This window comes from Schistocerca americana, chromosome X (genome assembly GCF_021461395.2).
Source record: "Schistocerca americana isolate TAMUIC-IGC-003095 chromosome X, iqSchAmer2.1, whole genome shotgun sequence".
Classification (NCBI taxonomy): Eukaryota; Metazoa; Arthropoda; class Insecta; order Orthoptera; family Acrididae; genus Schistocerca; species Schistocerca americana.
In genome coordinates, this window is record NC_060130.1 from 764,803,621 (window position 1) to 764,825,733 (window position 22,113).

General features: G+C 40.0%; 1 protein-coding gene across 2 annotated transcripts in view; it reads right to left on the reverse strand.

The window, feature by feature from the left end:
* LOC124555651 (succinate--CoA ligase [GDP-forming] subunit beta, mitochondrial) overlaps positions 1 to 22,113 on the reverse strand; it is a 96,557-nt gene that overhangs the window by 40,798 nt on the left and 33,646 nt on the right. For both annotated transcript variants that reach the window (XM_047129635.1, XM_047129636.1), the window contains exon 4: positions 5,914 to 6,013. In XM_047129635.1, the coding sequence (XP_046985591.1) occupies positions 5,914 to 6,013 (100 nt within the window). The remainder of the gene's footprint in view (positions 1 to 5,913; positions 6,014 to 22,113) is intronic.

The following is a 22,113-nucleotide window of genomic DNA, read 5'->3' on the forward strand; positions in this document are numbered from 1 at the left end:
AAGGAATTTGAAGAGCATGCCACAGGAGTAGAGAGAAGGAATTTTAATTAAATTGCCAAAAAAAGGTGAAACCACCAACTGCCATAATTGGAGTGGCATTAACTTGCTTACAATTTCAAGCAAAGTGTTGGTGTGAATAATCCTTAATAGAATTAAGGGCCAAGCTGAACTGCAGCTAAGAAAACAGCAAACCAATTTTAGAAGTAACCTTTCTTTTCAGATCAAATAAACACTCAGAGTCATCATCAGACTGAGGTTGGTATAAGTTTTGAACGTTTCGGAACCTGATAATCATGTCCTTCAGACAACCAAATGAATTCATTACTTGTCATCACATTCTTTTTGTTGACTTTTAAAATGTCTTCAACTCCACTACAAGAAGACCTACATGGAAATCTTTGAAAATGTACATTACCACAGAGAATAGAGTGAAGGTTGTCAGGAAGACTTACAATAACTACACATGCCAATTCATCAATGAGTATAAAGCTATGGAGGGCCTTCCAAGTTAAGTCTGGAGGTCGCCAACAATGTGTTTTATCTCCAACTATCTTTTTATTGGTGCTTTATGAAATTACGAGGAAAGTGGTGGAGAAAAAGGAGAGAGTGATATGCTGGGGATTGAATGAGCAATTGTAAGATCTTAAGTTTAATGGTGACATTTGCCTCCTCTTGCAGAACTATGTTGACATGGAAAGAACACATGCCGAAATTGGAGACTGCCAAGGTGAAGATTATGAAACTCAATAAAAAGAAATATGAGAAAGTTGGAAACAATGAGGAAGTTGAAATGGTAAACGAACTCGCACACTTTGAGAGTGTAGTTACTGAAGTGTGAGGAGTAGCTGCTGATGCTGGAGCAAGAACCTAAAAGGCAAATGGGGCCTTCATACAACTATATCCATTATGGAGGGCAAGAGATATTTCCATGACAACTAAACTATGAATATTCAGAACAAATGTGAAAGCACTGCTGCTACACGAATGCGAAATTTGGAAGATTACCTCTACAATCACCAATAGTTTGCAAGTCTCCCACAGTAGATGTTTTAGGAAAATCCTAACACTTCGACTGTTGGAGGTGTGTTAATTCATCATGCATCACTGTACCCCTAGTGTGCCAGATGTGTTTAAGCGCAGCCCTTGGGTATTCCCTACCGCAGTAAGGATGTGTTGATGCACACCGTGCCACTGGCCTTTTCAGCGCTAGGGACAAATTTAAGCACACTGAGTCACAGCTACCTGAGCATGGCAGACGTGTAAACACACAGAGCTGTCTTTCCGCCCTGCTCTTTCAGTAGCTGTTCAGTGGTCTGACTGTATAGTACGAGAGTGCCTATGTGTTTGTTGCTGTGTTCCACCTTTGCAGAATTTTACTTTGCTTCCCGTGTTTTTGTCAGTTTTGTTGTTTTCTATGGAAGAAATGTCACGTCGCCCTGGTTGCACTGATAAAGAGATCCTGGATATGCTCACTAGGAGCGACAGTGAATGGGATTATCTGATGTTGCTAGCAGTGATGAATCTTCAACAGAATCTTGAATCTGTAGTCGTCAGCCCTTTACATCAGGGGGAGAGAAAGAATTACGGTCAGCAGTTTGTTCGAATTCGAGTAATCAGAAAGTGACAGTGAAATGGTTCGGAAAAGAAAGCACATAAGTGACAAGTTTGACTGGAAAGAAACCAATTTCTAACCATTAAGCCGTTACTTTGATGACTCGACTTCAGGCCACAAATAGTGATCCAAGCATTCTTTCATTTTTTCTGATATTTATGTCTGAAGAACTGTTGCAATTTATTGCAGATGAAACAAATTGTTTTTCCATTTACACCAGAGAAAGTACTACAGAATCTGTGATTTTTCAACTCTCAAAGTGGAAAGACACTGCATTTGAGGAAATGTATTGTTTTGTTGCTATGTGCCTTCTAATGTCGCAAGTTAAGAAGTTAAAATTAAGTGATTATTGGTCCAGTGATACACTTCTGAAAACACCAGTTTACAGCGAAATGGTCCCGAGACCATTTTTGTCTACTCCCGAGAATGCTACACTTCAGTGATAACTCAGAGTACTGGAGGTGACAGTCTATTTAAAATTAGGATGACTGTTGACAAAGCTCTTAAGACGTTTTGTAATTAATTCTGTCCACATCACAAGCTTTGTATAGATGAAAGTATCTTGCCGTTCAAAGGACAATTATCTTTTAAGTAATTTATTCCAACCAAACAAAGTAGATTCAAAATAAAGACATTTGTACTGTGTGACTGTCAGAGTTCCACAATTTAGGAAAAAGTGGCGACATAGTGGCAACTCTTATGGGACTGTATCTGGAACAGGGTCATATTCTGTGTCGATAATTGGTGCTCCAGCCTGGACCTGTTCCTCTGGCTTCACAACCATGGAACAGCCGCACGTGGCACTGTTTGTAAGTATAGGCGCAACATGCCAAAACTGCGGAAGAAATTAAAATGAGGAGAAACTGAGTTTAAGTCCACTGACAAGATCCTTGCTATCAAGTGGTATGATAAGAGAGAGGTGTGCATGTTCACCACAAGTCACACAACACAAATGGTTGAAACAGAAAAGACTGACAGAAATACTGGAGAAAAAATATATAAACCACAATGTATTGAAGATTACAATTCGAGTATGGGTGCAGTTGACCATTTTGACATGTTACTGATCTCTGTGGGATCAGTGCGTAAGACTGTGAAATGGTACAAGAAATACTTTTTTCACATTCTGGATCTGTACATTCTAAATGCTCATGCTCTCCACCAGTCGGTAACAGGGTGGAAAATAGTGCTTACGGAGTTTTACCTTTCTATTGTACAGGAGACTGTAGAAAAATATGCTACAGAATGGGAAAAAGCTGGTAGAGGAAGGTGCTATGATGACGAGAATCCTCTGCGATTCACAGGGAGACATTTTCCCGCAGTTATTATGAGTGAACATTCGCAGAAAAGTACGCTAATGTACAGATGTGTGTTTTGCATGAAACAGAATCTGCACCAGGAAACTAGATTGTAATGCAGAACCTGCAATATTCCATTATGTGCTGCACCCTGCTTTGAGACTTATCATACAAAGAAGCATTACTAATCATTGGGAACTAAACCTGAGAAAATTTGTTGACACTTCTGAATGAATTACTAAAAAAATCTATTTTTAACTCCGCCAGTGCCAGTCCAGTGTCCGGATCGAAAAGAAGTATGGGAAATAGATGTAACAGATGTAAAATTATTCAAACAATGCCTGACTTCTTCATATGTAGCAGTTTGCTAGCAAATGAAAGGACCTGGTGATTGAGAGGGCGCAATATCTGTACTGTGGCAAATGTAAATATATCTAGTACATTGTGTGCCAATAATCCATATATTAATCTACATATGATACATTTAAATTATTAACATGTGACATAGACAGTTATATTCCTTTATCCTTAGTAGTACAAATACAGAGCACATTCAGTCCACTTGTAAAAAACCAGTTTTCCATAACTGATTTCAAACGCCTTTGATCAACGACAAATAACATGCCAAAGTTAAAACTCTGTTCTCATTGTGATTTTTCTTGATACTTTGCCTCTGTTGTTAGTCAATATTGGAAATTAAACTCACTCTCCTGGGGATGGTGGGAGGCTTAAAATTGGTTATTCGACTGAGGCTGGCTCTGAAGCATTAACAGAAACCGGTATTTGTAAAAGAAGTTTCGAATATACCCTGCTTTTATCTTTTCATAAGAATCAACATCTTTTTGACTAATTTGTAGATTATTTGAAAATAGTAGAGGAATAAAAATTTTGATTCCATATCTTTATCTAAATTTCATTTTTATCATGTGTTCACTCTACTAGATATGTGAATTGGAAGTTTACATTGTTTTTGGGCACGATTTTCACGCCCAACTTTCATTCCAATTATACAGCTTGGAATGTTTTATAGAACATGGTTTTTCAGCAAAATCAGAACAAAAATATCACATTTTTGACATTTTTACAAAATCTTCAAATTCGCCCTTAATTCAGTCAGTACTGGAAAGTGCTACACAAATGGAACTTTATATTTGAGAACCTCGTGTTGTTAGGTTAATACATGTCAAGTTTCACGTTCGTCATAGCATTAGTCCAGGAGACACAAAAATCCAAATTCGAAATTTTTTCAGGCACCTATTTTTTTGGCCAATTTTACCTAGAGTTTTCTGGCTCAAAATGGCTCATAAGATTCTTTTCATTGTTATTCTTAAGATAATGCATAAAGTTGTACAAGATGGCCAAATTTGATTTGTTTACAAAAACTTTTGCCCGAGATATTACAGCTGAAAGTCATCAAAAATTCACACTGGCTCTGTGCAAGTTGTAAGCAGTCCAGAAGTTTTCAGCACAGGGCGGGTCAGGCCGCATGGGCCGCTCCGCTCCCCACGGCGGCTCCACGAGACAAGCACTTAGCACAGGGAGCTATTAGCACGGATTACGCCGCAGGCTGTGGCGGTTCAGTGCGCCAAGAAGATGGTGTGCCTCCAGCAGTCAAAGGTTTAAAATCTCTCTCTTGGGAAAATGTGATCTCCAATGAAGACCTTTAGAACAGAACTAGAGAAGAACCAGTCACCATCCAAACCCTGAGAAGGAACTGGAACTGCATTGGACACATCTTTCAAAAAAGAAAGGATGCTGTAAAGACAAAAGCTCTTTGCTGCAACTTACAGGGTAAATGGAAACAAGGAAGACCAAAGATCAGAAGACAGGGCAGGAAGAGATCAAGAAGGAGAGGAAAACATTTTCAGTTGAAGATTGTTGCCCAAAATCAAGTGCGCTGGTGGAGCTTCATCGAAGCCCTAGATGCTCTGCAAAAGAGCAACAGGAAATTAAGACAAAAAAGACAAGAATTTCTAGTCTAAAATAGCATGTGGTGACATACATCACAGGTCTAAATGAAATTACATTCTGTTAAAATCTATGCCAAGAAGAAGAATTTACCAAAAAAATTTTATGACTACCACATGCACAGGCATGGAAACTTCAATGGACGGCGCACAATCTTTATTGTATGCACAGAAATCAACAGCGATGAACAGATGTGCCATTTCAAATATTTCAAGATAGAATGATGACCATAGGAAACAATATGAATGATGTCATTCCTTTCTTTTATTCCTCAATAAGCCATAGTATTTCTCATATTATCTATGGCTTCTTCACTTCTGTCTTTGTTATACATGGGGTAGACTCTTAAGACATACAGTGTTTTGTCTTGATTATACCACATTTGTTTTCTATCAGACAATTCCCAAAGTTTTTAATTAGCTCTGTGTTTCTTATCTAGGAAAATTTACAGTTTATCCAATTATTTATCAATTAAAGTAATTCATTCATTCTTGATGCAATATCTGTTGACATATTCTGAACACGAGCACACTTACGTACAGACCACCACGACAGGATGTAATTTTTTTTTTTTAATTTTCTTAATGGCATCATTAATACAGTAGTTCTGTAATACTGTCCCTAAGCACACACAGCCGCTCTGAAAGTGAAATTTCAACTTGAGGTCACATACACAATTGGCTGCATGGGTAAAGAGTATTGTAATATCATCAATAGAGTGAAAATTATCTGCGAGTGCAGAGGCTAGGGCATAGGAATATCAAAAAGGTAGTATGAAACTAAGTATCAGATTAAAGGAAATAAAGATTTTATAGCCACTCTTTGTGGTTTCTGCCCATATGAGTTTTAAATATTTCTTAATAAATCAACATCCTACTTCCTCATACCTTACGACATGCTACTTCCACAAAAACAAAAAAACTATACTACAGAAAGTTACGAATAAAAAAAGCACTAATATACCACACATTGTACTCAAGCTTTTAACTACCCAATATTCCACAAAAAATACTAACAACACATACAGATACTTACTTCTTTGTTATGTGAACACCGCTTTTAAATCCATTATCAAAATGACCAAGCCCTCGACCACCTGCTAGCACTTGTGCTTTTATGACATACTCAGGAACTTCTGAAATTAAAATGGTATTTTTTCCTCAATATAAATATAACAAAATCAAAAAGCTATCTGTAATGCAATTTGAAAATTTTCAGTGCATTTTTTGCACAATCTAATTCATTCTGTGATACTGTAAAGCTACTTGCAGCCTATACGCATACTGATAGTTTTTGCTTACTGGATCCACTATCTTAATTTTATTTGTAGGTAAGATAGATGAATCTATTTATTGACTCATTTATGTAAATTGTTAATGTAACACATATTAACTGTATGGTTTCTTTGAGTATGATTCTTTGATTATGATAACGATCCAGGCACTACTGGAACAATATACGGAGATTCAATGCTTAGACATTCCTGGTAGCAAAATGTATGCTTATTTCAAAATATTTAATTTTAAAGCACACTTAAAATCTTCTTTCAAATAATGCATCCACTTCTTACTATGCACTGAAAGAGGCTCAGCATTTTACCACCATTTCTTGATGTGATCGGAGATTGATTGGATTACAATGCATCATTCGATGTATCATGCAGTGATACTATTCTAGAACATTATTCGTAGGTTCTCCTTAGTTGAAAATCTTCAATGCAGCCAGTGTTTAAGTGTTTAATTGATTCAGTTGTGTTAAAGACCAGTAATCTTGTTTCAAAGAATAAAAAATAATGAATATGGTACTTTATGTTGAATACTAGTGCAAATATCAAAGTGAAATAAAGAAATACATGATAACTCATGAATTTTAAAACCATGTAAACTACGCACATAATATGTCTTGCAACATTTATTTCTCTTCTATTATTCAAAACAGACAAAGCTTCTGACATGGTACACACTGCTTCATAAGCCTCTACAATGAGGTGAAAAAAGTCACGGTATAGTGATATGCACATATCTAGATGGGGGTGGTATCGCATTCACAAGATGTAAAAGAGTGGTGATTTGGGCGGAGCTGTCATTTGTACTCAGGTGATTCATGTGAATTGTTTTCCCAACATGATTATGGCTGCATGATGGGAGTTAACAGGCTTTGAATGTGGAATGGTAGTTGCAGCTAGACACATGGGACATTCCAATTCGGAAGTCATTAGGGAATTTAACATTCTGAGATCCACAATGTCAAGAGTGTGCCAAGAATACCAAATTTCAGGCATTTTGTCTCATCACGGACAGCACCGTGGCTGATGGCCTTCACTTAATGACAGAGCAGCGGCATTTGTGTAGAGTTGTCACTGGTAACAGACAAGCAACACTGCATAAAATAACTGCGGAAATCAATGTGGGATGTACAACAAACATATCCATCAGGACAGTGTGACAAAATTTGGCATTAATGGGCTATGACAGCAGACGACTGAATCAAGTGCCTTTGCTAACAGGACCCAGATGACTGGAAAACCATGGCCTGATCAGATGACTCCTCGATTTCAACTGGTAATAGCTGATGGTAGGGTTCATGTGTGGCATAGACCTCATGAAGCCATGGATCCTAGCTGTCAACAAGGCACTATGCAAGTGGTGGTGGTTCCATAATGATGTGGGCTGTGTTTATATGGAATGGACTGGGTCCTGTGGTCCAACTGAAATGATCATTGACTGGAAATGGTTATTTTGGGCTGCCTGGAGATCATCCGCTGCCATTCCTAAACATGTCACCAGGCCACAATTGCTCACGACTAATCTGAAAAACATTCTGGACAATTCAAGTGAATGATTTTGCCACACCGATCACTGAACATGAATACCATCAGACATTTATGAGACATGATTGAGAGATCAGTTCATGCGTAAAATCTTGCACTAGCAACACTTTCGCAATTATGGACAGCTATTGGAGCAGCATGGCTCAATATTTTTTCCAGGAGACCTCCACCGACTTGTTGAGTCTATGCTACATGGAGTTGCTGCACTATGCTGGGTGAAAGGAGATCTGACGCGATATTAGGGGATATCCGATGACTCGTCACCTCTGTGTATATTGTATGGACAATGTCTCACACTAAAACTCTGTGAGGAAGTATTTACAATATTACAATAGCCCTTTCTTTTTCTGACTGAATGCTCTGTTGTGGTATCCATTAAATCCACCCTCTACAATCTGTCTGATCTCTTTGTTGTTTGATTTTACAATCAGTTATATGAATATAGCTGATTCTCCTATCTTATTTTCGTTGCACATTTCACATGCTTGCTTGATTTATAACCAAATACCTAACAGAAGCAAGAAGAGAGTTTGAAAATGGTTGTAAAATAAAGCAGCATTTAACATCATATTATAGTTTCAGTAAACGTATTTGCATATTGTCTGCATACATCCTGCTGCACAGGAAAGGGGAAAATTGTAGAAAAATTTCATGTTCTTAAGGACTGGCACCTAAATTGGAAAAGGAAACTAAACACATTACCCCACCCTTGTAACAGACTGGAGAGAGGGGAGAGAAGTGTTGCAGGTGTCAGTGTTGTCATATAGCAACATGGGCAGAAATAATGAGATGGTAATTAGGTCAGAAGATGATATGCTGTAACATTTCGGTTGGTCTTATGTGACAGTTATCAGTTAAATGCTGCATGGAATGTTGTAGAGTATTCTATCCACCAGGGCAACTGGTGGATAAATAATGTCTTTTAACCATTACATCTATGGTGCCACATAAATTTCCATTTGTGTATGGTTATAACAGAACTACTCACATTACATTTGATTACTGATGTCACAGTATTACCAACAATAATTATGTCACCTTGATTTTTTGTGGACCATCCAATGATCTGCATGATCAAAACTGGTAATCAAACATTTTTACTCCAGCAGCCCTTTAGGCTGAAGACACCACGTGCGCTGATTGACTTTTCCCTACATGTGGATGAACTTAAATGGTTTCTATTTCAGCTATATTGCTGAATCTCTCTGATTTTTCTCTGACCTAGCCAATCACATCTTCCTCTGTAGAACACTACATAGACCATGAAAGAAATAACTGTGTGAAACTGCTCACTCTCTCCAAGAGTTACAGCACAGCCCAGGCTGAGAATATGTTCCTCAACTTTCTAAAGATGTTCAAGATAGTTTGAAATGCCTGGATAGTGAACAAAACATGAGATTACCAAATATGTGTAGCTTTGCGAATGAACTGAAAACATCCTGGATTTTCTTACAACTATCTGGGTATTGGAAATGCAATGACTGTAAACAGTCTCACTGAAGGTTTGATATTATCAAGCAGATTACTTTTATCTGTTTCTGTAACATTTCCTCAGAAGACACCTGAAGCTGCTGCTTCACCTGACAGTTTCTCCCCATTGAAAAATTGACACCAATTTTGTTTTGCTGAGCAAGATCTGAAAAGGATTGGCACTTGTTGCAGGGACGGGTAGTCAACGTTCAACTTAAACAAATGTATTGTATTATGCATAAATAAGGAAAAAAAACTCATGTTATAGTTTGTTGCATCATCAGCGATGAATCACTGGAAATAATGCTAACCATCTAGTAGTATGTGTCCAGACTGATTTAAGGTGAATTAACAGCACAAATTTAGATGCAGAAAAGGCAAGTGCCAAATAGATTCACTGAAAGAATCCTGAGTAAACTTAATTTACCTAAGAGACATATGTATGTGTCAACAGTATGTGACTTACCATATAGGATTAAAAAAGGAGATAGAAACGATTCAAAAGAAAACGGCAGATTTCATCACAGGTTTGTGTAACCTGTGGAAGAGTGTCATGCAGCTGTTCAACCAGCTTTAGTACCAGACACTAAATAAGAGTCCTTGGGAATCAGATAGGCTTCACGTTAAAAAAATTTGAGATCATAAATTCCGAGAGGAGTCAAGCAATTGATTACATTCTCTCACGACACATATTTCACAAAATGATCATGGAAGAAAAATCAGAGGAATTTTTCTTTGAAGGCAAAAATGGTACACAATGTATCCTCTACTAAGCAGGATAATATTCTTGAAGGAGATAAATGTAGATTTAAATGTCACATAGTGAATTTTTTCATACAACTATCTGATTACAGGCACAAACTGGCTAAGCCCACTGTCATTAACTGCAATTAATGTTCTGCGACAGCAGTTACGGAGACTAACAATGTTATATGAGACATGTCCATCATCCACAGCATTCGAAAATGGAGCCCCTAATCAATGGCTATGTTCTTTCCTGCTGTGCACGAGACTTAGGACTTGAACTTTCTTTTCATCTTGATACATTAATATTTGAGAAAGCAGTCCATGAAATGGAAGCTAATTTGACTTCCACAACCTTAATACACTGAAAAATAATATGACGTGCGGGCATACCCATCCACACGTGCACGCACACACGCACACAGCACTTAATAGGGACTACCAGCATACTCAAATAGTACATTTTACCAAAAGGCAAGGAATACGTTAACTATCTTTAGAACGTCAGTATCAGAAAAAAGGGCCTTTTTCTTAGTGGATACCACAGTTATAAATTTACTAAATGAAGGCAGTACCTTCCCACTTAGGCTGTATTTATTTAGACCTCTTCTTCATTGCACAACTTGTTTTGGCTTTACCAGTCCATACTGAGTTTTATTCTTTGGTCAACATTATATTGTTGTGCATTTCTCTTGTCTTAAGTGCATCAACTATTTATCAAACAATCAAGAACAGTACAATATGTAAAGGAAAATGACCACATCTATATCATATGAATATGCTGCCATTTTCATAGATATGGCAGCTTGTTCTACGTAACTATCTTTCACTTAAGTTCACACTGTGTGTGCTCATTTCATGATGGTAATGCAGTGTGCTATTTTATACAGCTAACCACACAATAATAGCTTAACAGAGAAACTAGTTGTGTAATGAAGAAGAGATCCAAAAGTGGAAAAATGCTGACTTCATTTGTGAAAAAAAAAATGATACCAAAGTGACACTACAGAGGATGTTTGCTATTATGAGCAATACAGGACAATACATTCAAAGTTCACTAGAAATCACTATGTTAGTTTCTGTGGAAGTTGTCCATTATCGTAGGTTCAATTGTGATTAAAGTTGCTTGGTTAACTTGTTAACAAACTGAACTGCAATGCCGTGCTCCTGCAGAATCCAAAAAGTAGGTCTATTTAATGATAAAAACCTCTCAGTTGATGTGTGGTTTTTACCCAGTAAAACAAATGATTTTGTTTCCTAACAAAGATGGTGCTGCAGGCTAGCAACCATGTTACTAGCAAGCAAGTCAGTACTGAAGGGGATACGGAACATGTGATCTACAAAACTGTGCATCTGCGGAAAGACAATACAGTTTTGGAATTATTTAGAAGAAACAGTTGAAATGCATATTTATCACATTTCCTCTCTATGGACTACTATATTAACTAGGTTATTTCAGAAACACCTCCACACAGTTCACTGGTGAGTAGGAATCTAATGACTATTGTTATGGGGCTAGCAAGGATATAAGTGCAAGTTTTTGTGTTTTTTGGTAAATTTAAAATAGCTACAGCATTTTATTCTAACATTAAGTATGTGCCAAGTCTTCAACAACATACTTAACAATATTAACTAGGTTATGTCAGAAATACCTCCACAATGTGCAAAATTTTTGGTGAACAACAGAGTAACAATAACAGACAAATGGACAGATATGTCAGAAAAATGCTACCCCCCAGGACAGCTTAAGATGCCCTGCATTTCATCCAGGCCACCTTATTTTGAACAGCGCCACTTGATCTGGTCTGTGTTCAATAGAATAAGGACAAATAGTAGCAGCTGTAGTGACTCAATGTACAAATGGGGATTAACATTGCCAAACTCTGTTTGTGGCACAGAATGATAAACTGTTCGCATATCATAAGTGTGTGCCCAAACCAATAATTTCCTGGCAATTCAGAGTGTAAAGTAACAATCTGATTTTTCTGTAGTCTCTGTCACCTCCTTGGCAGCACCTCAGTTTGTGTTTTTGAAGCTGAAAATCTTACTCAGTGTTTGATGGTGTTTGATCAAGAAAAATGTACACAATAATCCAATTTAGGTTGCAATTTTTTGGACAATGACCAATTCTCCTCCTTCGTGAAATTGTTAGTGCTTAATATAAGGTCAGCACTTACAAACAACAAATTCCAGTGGTAGTATTACTCTTACGATTTCCAAAACTATAAAAAATGCTCATTAATGAAGCACCGTCCAATAATCAGTGGTAGTTCTAACCAGTCCCTAAACTAAGTAATTAAGTGTGGCAGGAAACACTGTCCATACTTACACAAGACATCACAGTTTGCATACCATACTGGTGTTTAGTAATCTGTCAGAGTAAAGTACACTACAATATCTCACATAGTTCACTCAGTAATTAAAGTCATGACACTCAATAATAGCTCACTCATGTGACAATGATAGCTCAAATCACCTACCCATCACAACACAATTCAGTCAAAATATACACTCAAAAATCACTTTAAAGTTTCTGGGCATCAACATTACTTCATTTCTGTGGCTGTAAGTACAGGTATTTCCATGAAAAAATCGTTCATACCAACAACATGAGCAAATATCGGGAACAGAGGTGTTACATGCTTGTTATCTCGACCAGGACAAGGCGCAGACTGACTCATTTTGAGTGGCTTCCAACTATTTAAAGGCTGGAGTATGAACAGACTGTTATTTTGGAAATAATACAGTCATTTAAGAAACATCCGTGAGATAAAATTTTGCTGATTAGGATGTGCCATAAATATTGACAAAATTTTGGTTTACAATGTGGTAACCTAGGAATTTAGAAAAGCTCGTGAGATTACTTTATGCATACACATTGGGAATAACTCATGAGTACAGGTGTTGTATTGCAAATTATTTTCGATAACAGTAAATTATTCAAAATCTTAATTAGTGGCTAATTTAATTAGTGAGGGGGGTCATTTGATAGAACAAGAAAGGAACAGTATCACAGTTCAGAATTTAATAAGCCTAATGGCAAAATTGGCAATAGAAATTATGATGGTATGAAACTTTAATGTCAATTATCTATACTGTTGGACTCAGAAAAGTCCAAGTTAAGTTTTCAAGTATTTAGGTACATGTCATATACATACAGAACACATAACAGTACGATAATTATTGTAATTACTGGGAAGAAAAATTATTACTCATCAGGGGTGGACGTAATCACACATGGAATAGTTCCAACTTGCTATGTCACAGGAGGATTGGTTTATTGGTTTAAAGGGGGGGGGGGGGGGGGGGGAATGGACCAAGCAAGGTCATCAGTCCCCTGTTCCCGGTAGAACAATTACCCAAGAGAAAGAAGAAAACAAGGAAGACATACGGCACAATACAGGAGAAAAGAAGAACGACGGAAGGACAACAAATATTACAATGGGCAAAACAGGTCAATAAAACCACAGAGAGATGCAAGAAACATGGAGAAGAAATTAAAAACAAGAAAGCAGAATACCATGGCTGGCTGACCATGAGAATAAAAATGGAGAAGCCAGCCACTCTGTAACACATTAAAACCTCCACCCTAAAAGCCCTAGGGTGGAGGACACAGAGGGACAAAGGGTATGCGCTAAAACTCAGATCAAATGATGAAACCCACCCTCACGAATAAAACATAAAACTAAAGCTGCTGTTGAGCCATTTTTGCCCAACACTGCAGGTAGGGTGCTGGTAAAGTTTAAAGTCCACTGCAGAGCAGCTAAAAGTGGGCAGTCCAGCAAGAGGTGGACGACTCTCATTTGGGAGATACAGCAACACTGAGGTGGGTCCTCGCAACGGAGGAGGTAACCATGTGTGAGCCACGTATGGCCAATGCGGAGCCGACAAAGGACAACTGATTCCCTGTGACAAGCCTGCAGGGAAGACTTCCACACATTCACAGTATCCTTAATGATACGCAGTCTGTTGTGCATGCTGTTATGCCACTCTGCCTCCCAAAGTTGAAAAACCTTGCAGTGTAAGACAGAACACAGGTCACACACAAGATTATCAGTGGTAGAGCGACCCTGGCGGAAGCTGCCCAGACAAGGAGCCAGTAGGCCACGTGACTCCAGGACTCAACCCAATCACTGACACACCATACGTTCCAGCAGCTTACAGAGAATGTTGGTGAGGCTGATGGGCCAATAGCTACCCACATGAAGCAATTTTTACCAGGTTTTAGCACCACAATGATGGTGACCTCCTGCCATTGCGATGGAAAGACGCCATCACACTAGATCCGATTGAATATGACGAGGAGATCTACATCTACATCTACATTGATACTCCGCAAGCCACCCAACGGTGTGTGGCGGAGGGCACTTTACGTGCCACTGTCATTACCTCCCTTTCCTGTTCCAGTCGCGTATGGTTCGCGGGAAGAACGACTGTCTGAAAGCCTCCGTGCGCGCTCTAATCTCTCTAATTTTACATTCGTGATCTCCTCGGGAAGTATAAGTAGGGGGAAGCAATATATTCGATACCTCATCCAGAAACGCACCCTCTCGAAACCTGGCGAGCAAGCTACACCGCGATGCAGAGCGCCTCTCTTGCAGAGTCTGCCACTTGAGTTTATTAAACATCTCCGTAAAGCCATCACGGTTACCAAATAACCCAGTGACGAAACGCGCCGCTCTTCTTTGGATCTTCTCTATCTCCTCCGTCAACCCGACCTGGTACGGATCCCACACTGATGAGCAATACTCAAGTATAGGTCGAACGAGTGTTTTGTAAGCCACCTCCTTTGTTGATGGACTACATTTTCTAAGCACTCTCCCAATGAATCTCAACCTGGTACCCGCCTTACCAACAATTAGTTTTATATGATCATTCCACTTCAAATCGTTCCGTACGCATACTCCCAGATATTTTACAGAAGTAACTGCTACCAGTGTTTGTTCCGCTATCATATAATCATACAATAAAGGATCCTCCTTTCTATGTATTCGCAATACATTACATTTGTCTATGTTAAGGGTCAGTTGCCACTCCCTGCACCAAGTGCCTATCCGCTGCAGATCTTCCTGCATTTCGCTACAATTTTCTAATGCTGCAACTTCTCTGTATACTACAGCATCATCCGTGAAAAGCCGCATGGAACTTCCGACACTATCTACTAGGTCATTTATATATATTGTGAAAAGCAATGGTCCCATAACACTCCCCTGTGGCACGCCAGAGGTTACTTTAACGTCTGTAGACGTCTCTCCATTGATAACAACATGCTGTGTTCTGTTTGCTAAAAACTCTTCAATCCAGCCACACAGCTGGTCTGATATTCCGTAGGCTCTTACTTTGTTTATCAGGCGACAGTGCGGAACTGTATCGAACGCCTTCCGGAAGTCAAGAAAAATAGCATCTACCTGGGAGCCTGTATCTAATATTTTCTGGGTCTCATGAACAAATAAGGCGAGTTGGGTCTCACACGATCGCTGTTTCCGGAATCCATGTTGATTCCTACATAGTAGATTCTGGGTTTCCAGAAACGACATGATACGTGAGCAAAAAACATGTTCTAAAATTCTAAAACAGATCGACGTCAGAGATATAGGTCTATAGTTTTGCGCATCTGCTCGACGACCCTTCTTGAAGACTGGGACTATCTGTGCTCTTTTCCAATCATTTGGAACCCTCCGTTCCTCTAGAGACTTGCGGTACACGGCTGTTAGAAGGGGGGCAAGTTCTTTCGCGTACTCTGTGTAGAATCGAATTGGTATCCCGTCAGGTCCAGTGGACTTTCCTCTATTGAGTGATTCCAGTTGCTTTTCTATTCCTTGGACACATATTTCGATGTCAGCCATTTTTTCGTTTGTGCGAGGATTTAGAGAAGGAACTGCAGTGCGGTCTTCCTCTGTGAAACAGCTTTGGAAAAAGGTGTTTAGTATTTCAGCTTTACGCGTGTCATCCTCTGTTTCAATGCCATCATCATCCCGTAGTGTCTGGATATGCTGTTTCGAGCCACTTACTGATTTAACGTAAGACCAGAACTTCCTAGGATTTTCTGTCAAGTCGGTACATAGAATTTTACTTTCGAATTCAGACAAGAGATGTTTAATCATCTGACTGTGGATCTGATCCAGTCCAGGAGCTGTGTTGGGGCAATGTGCAAGGGTGCTGAGGAGCTCTCCCTCTGTAAATGGGGCATTATAGGGTTCACTGTGGCGTGTAGTGAACGAGAGGACTTTCCTTTCCATCTGCCGTTTGAGGGTGTGAAAGGCTGGGGGGTAGTCTCTGATGCAGAGGCTTGAGCATAGTGCTCACCAAAGTGCTTGGCAATCGCGTTTGCATCGGTAGATAACATGCCACTGATGTTAATGCCAGGGACACCTGTTGGGGTCTGGTACCCAAAAAGATGTCTGATCTTCATTCACACTTGAGAAGGTGACGTATGGCACCCAATGGTAGACACGCACCTCTCTCAACACTCCTGTTTCCGTTGTTTTTTAAGCTGGCACACATGGGAAGGAGCCACTTAAAGGCTATGAGGTGCTTAAAGGAAGAGTGCCACTTATGTTGCTGTAGAGCTCGCAGACACTCTTTAATTGCCTCAGCTACTTCTGGCGACCATCAAGGGACTGTCTTTCGCCGGGGGCAACCTAGAGAATGAGGGATCACATTTCCTGCGGCAGAAATTATCGTCGTAGTGACCTGCTCAATCACAACATCAATGGCACCACGTGGGGGAGACTCAACGGTGATAGCAGAGATGAAGGCTACCCAGCCTGCCTTGTTTACAGCCCATCGGGGTAGGCGTCTGTGGGCATGATGCCAGTGGGGAAGTGGTCACTACCACACAGGTCGTCCTGTGCTCTCCAGTGAATAGATGGGAGAAGTCCTGGGCTGCAAATTGATAAAACAATAGCCGAGTAACTACCATGAGCCACACTGAAATGTGTGGCGGCCCCAGTATTTAAGAGGCAAAGGTTAAGTTGGGACAGTAAATTTTCGACATCTCTGCCACAGCCAGTAAGCACGTGTAATGTCTCTTGCAGCGGTCTCTCCGCAACATTTTCAGAAATTTTATAAATTATATAACTCAGTACATATCTCAAAATATCTCTTCTTATCTTACGATTCCTAAACTTTAATATACTCAAAATATCTCTTCTTATCTTACGATTCCTAAACTTTAATATACGATGATTATCAATGCAAAGTAGTTTCAAGCCCTATTATTCCTTGGAGCGTGCATTTATTCCATGGAATAGGTTCTCTGCTATCTACGTTTTCTCTCATGAAAAGAATGATTCAGATCTTGCCGATTAGCCGTGAAAGAACGAAGTTGTATATGTATGTATTGTTGAGCTAGTCGCCATCTTGATGAGATTCTGTATGAGAAGGAATTTAATACATGAACTAAACTAAAGTAAGTGTGTTCGCATATTATTTAACTGATTATTATTGACAGTGTCTGCTTACTATGCTGTGTTGCACGGGATCAGTGGGACACGTCTGATTTACACTGGACGAACCTGCCGTTTTGTACTCTCAAGATATCCAGTTTATTACTTTCAATAAATGGGCTAACACGGTCTTACCAGCAGATCTCCGGTCTTTCCCATGAGATCACCGAAAGTTAATAATTATTACAAATGTTTTCAGGAAATCGACTGACAATTTTTGTCGCACCGAGACTTCAAAATTGCTTCACTGCCTTATGGAATTTAAGTTAAGCTCAATTTAATCAGGATAGAACAGTAATGAACTGTGTGAATGTGATAAGCCTGCTTTGTGAATGAAAATTCCCTTAATACACGCATGTTTTTTTTTTTTTTTTTTTTTACCATCCTGATCAGTGAAGCTAAATCAGGCCGGTGTGAGAGAGGTTTTTATATTTCAGATCCCACAAAAATATTAAACATGGAGCTACCCCAAAAGGGGTTATGGGCATTAAAATCTCCCAAAAGTAGGAAAGGTTTAGGGAGTTGATCAGTCGGTGCAGCCAATACATTCAGGGGTACCGCACCATCTGGAATGAGATATACATTGCAGACAGTTGTTTCCTGCATCGTCCGTATCCTGACAGACACAGCTTCAAGAGGAGTTTGAAGGGGCACAGGTTCACTACATACCGAGTTCAGGACATCGCAAAATCCACCTGAAACTCTATTATATTCGCTATGGTTCTTGTAATATCCCCTGTAGCCGTGAAGGGCAGAGGTCCACATTGCCGGTAACCAGGTTTCCTGAAGGACAATGCAGAAAGCAGGTGTGAAGCTTAACAGTTGCTGTAGCTCATCCAGGTGGTGGAAAAAACCGACGCAGTTCCACTCGAGGATGACATTATCATGAGACTGCGAAGGCATGAAACACTCAATGAGGCAGCCTATGCCTCAGGGTCACCTGCTCCCACCGACTAATTTCCTGAACAGGCTATATCCATTGTGTCTGAGGGTCTGGCGAGATCTAGATCCTCAGCGGACGCCAGAATCTTCACTTCTTCCTCACACGCAGAGCTTGTAGGCAACGGTGGTGTGGGTGCCACCGCAATTCCCTTGGGCTTGGGGGTCTTCTTTCTGGATTTCTCTCACTGATCCTTGGGTTTCTCTGGCTGTGAGGGCTTCACTGATTCAATCTCTGGGACTGAGGGTGATCGTGAAGCCCTAAGACCAGTTGCTTGTGGGCACTTCAGCCACTGGTGGGCATCATCTTTCCCACTAGCAGAAATCTGGGAAGGGAGTGGGGAGTGACCCAAGGGACCCCTTCCTCCTTCCTAGCGAGAGGAGCTGAAGAAGACTTATGCTTCTCTGGCTGAGAAGTGGGGACTGGTGTCCCCAATGGTTGGGAGGACAGTGCTCCTGAGGTATGTGCTCCTTCCTAGCAAGAGGAGCAGCTGAGAAGTGGGGACTGGTGTCACCGATGGTTGGGGGGGAGGGGGAGACAGTGTCCCAGAGGTAGGTGGTACGAGAGCAACAGGGAAGGAAGTGGCCCCCACCATCAAGGGGGCAGGTGTAGTCTTCCGGCTCTGAGAGCCGACTGGAGCTCGCGGAACTGATAGGGCTACAACTGTTCTCTTAGCGGCGGGAAAGGAGGTCATAGCCACAGGATGTAGGCGCTCAAATTTCCTCTTGGCTTCAGTGTAGGTCAGTCGGTCCAGAATCTTATATTCCACGATTTTCCTTTCTTTCTGTAAAATCCTGCAGTCTGGTGAGCAAGGGGAATGATGCTCTCCGCAGTTGACACAGATGGGAGGTGGGGCACATAGAGTATTGGGATGGGATGGACATCCACAATCTCAACATGTGATGCTGGAAGTACAGCGGGAAGACACATGGTCGAACTTCCAGCACTTAAAGCACCGCATTGGGGGAGGGATATATGGCTTGACATCACAACAGTAGACCTTGACCTTTTCGGGTAATGTGTCACCCTCGAAGGCCAAGATGAAGGCAATGGTGGCAACCTGATTATCCCTCAGACCGTGATGGATGCGCTGGACGAAATGAACTGCTTGTCGCTCTAAGTTGGCACGGAGCTCATGGTCGGACTGCGAAGGAAGGTCCCTGTGGAATATAATACCCTGGACCATGCTCTTATCAGGCATGATGGTAACGGAAACATCCCCCAGCCTGGCCACGTTTTGAACAAGCCCTCCACCTCTCCAAACTTGTCCTCTAAATGCTCTACAAAAAACTGAGCCTTCATCAAGACAAAAGATGTCTCCATAAGGTTCATTGCCATCCTTAGCCTTTCATTACTCCCATGGTGTGGCCAGGGAGGGGAACAACTTAGGATCATACATCCTTGCATTGTACTGAGACTTGGAACACTTAGAAACTGCTGGCATTTGATCACCAGCAAGTGATGATGTGGTATGCTTCATTGCACGTCATCCGCCATGATGCCACCCACTCCGACCTGGGGACCTCCTCAGGGGTGCCACCCAGCCGCAGCAAAGACTACCTGGCAGGATGGCCATTGCCAGGAGTCCCGATGCCCCAGGGTGACAGGCATCTACTCCTTGGCATAAGTGAGGAGTTAATGGCGCAGGCATAAGCAGAGCGATCCCTGTGTGGTCAGGGGCTACAATCAACAGGGTACATGGTGGTCCGACCACAACAGACTGGCTACCATGCTGGATATGAGGTGCAAAGAATTCCATGGTCACCATCGGCACAAAAAACGAAACTGCACAGTGGGTGGAGGAAAACACACCAAGGAAGGTTTCCTCGCTCAAGAGATGGAGGATGAGCGGGACTGCACTGCCACGACGTGAAAGTGGGCACATGTTGTTAAAGAAAGTTTTTTGTGTGATGTGATACTAGCCAAATGCTACATAATAAATAAGCAATTATAATAAATAAGTAATTAACATGCTACATGCACTCTTCATTATCTCATTATCACAACTATACAATCATGACCGCAACATTAGACTACACGTATTTATTAGTTTTCTCATTTGGCAAAAGATTTCAACTTCTTATCATCAAAAATAGGTACTTTATCCAACCAGGAACATTGTGGTGTAATTTTTTTCACATTAATTTAATTAATTCAGGGGTATCAGGATTTGAAGATATCATAATGTCATCAGCATACAGAAATACATGCGTCAAACTTGAAACCTAAGAACAAACAGCCTACTTTGTACACCAATTGTTCACAATTCCAAAAAAAGATTATTCTAGCTTAAATTTCTATAATTTCAAAGTTGCTAATTAATTAAGATATGATCTCAATGTACCAATATTACGATGCCTTGAAATATTTCGAAATTATGTTCCGATAATATTTAAGCCCAGAATTTTCCAAACACAGTGATGATCTTAGATTTTTCATATTTTGAGTTTTAAAGGAAATATTCAAAATTTAAACTTCTTAAATAAATTATAAATGGTGGCTCTCATCGAAACCACCACATTTTTGTTGAATACGGCAGTATGGTATCATTACAATATCAAACAACAGTGCCTTATGTTTCTGTGAAACACAAGGAAACAAAACACTGAATGTATATGATGTAAATGATTCTAAAAAGCCAGGCTGGTCACCTTTGTAATCTCACTTTTGTAAAATTAATTGCTGTAGCATTCTCTGACAAATCACTAAAATCCATGAAGTGAGGTATTCCCACCAAAGGATGAGATTTTAATAGCCAGACATGAGCTGACAGCAGTCAGTCGAACTGTGAATTCATGAAAGCACAGACTATGTCAATATGCTGTAAGCCTAATGTGATGCATACCACACAGGAATACTACCAGAATGATCAGTAACTATGTTAATGTAATGACAATGGCGAGCAAGCGATATTAAGCACTGAAACTTTAACCATCCAACTGCTTGACACAGTAAGAAATGCACACTATAAATGAAAACATTTCAAAATCAAACTCAGATCACTCTGCTCCACACAGTTTGTGCTTATTTAAAATAATCTGATAATCTGATAGGTTGTGTAAAACAACAATGCATTTCTCTGTAGACTAGAGGTAAAGATAAAGCTGTCATACAACACAGAGGTTGGTTTGAGCACCACAATACTTTAATAGACATTGTCCTATTGAGGGAGGTATGCTGTCCTCCTCTGGCCTATGAGCTAACTGACACAACCAGTTGTAGGGGGAGCTGCAGTTTAATATGCACTCCAGACAATAGAGCACATGCACGATAAGTTATTGGTTTTCATTAATCACTTCAGCTGTATTATTACACATTCACTGTGTTACAAGAGGTTTTGTCCTTTGAATATCTCCAGGTTGCCGAGATGTTCAAAGAATAAGACCAATTGAAACACAATAAATGTGTAATAATATAACTGAGGTGGTTTTTATTAATCCTGAACAGTGTCAGCTGTGGTGCTCAACATAATCAAGATTAGTGATAATCGATAAATAAAAAACCTGCGAGCAACCGGGTATCGAGTCCAAGATTTTTGAATGCGAACTCTGACACTTTACCACTGAGCAGCAAAATCAATAGAATGCAGCTCATAAAAACAAACAATAACTGCCTAGGAAACCTATGCAATAACATAAAATAATGCACATATAACAGATAAAATAACATTTATGATCAGAAATAATCGGACCTACACAGGTGTTACAGCAACAATAAGCAACAAAGAATAAATAATAATGACTGAAAGTTCCAACCTAAATCAGAAATCCTTGACACTTTGTATAACACAGATTTCCACAATA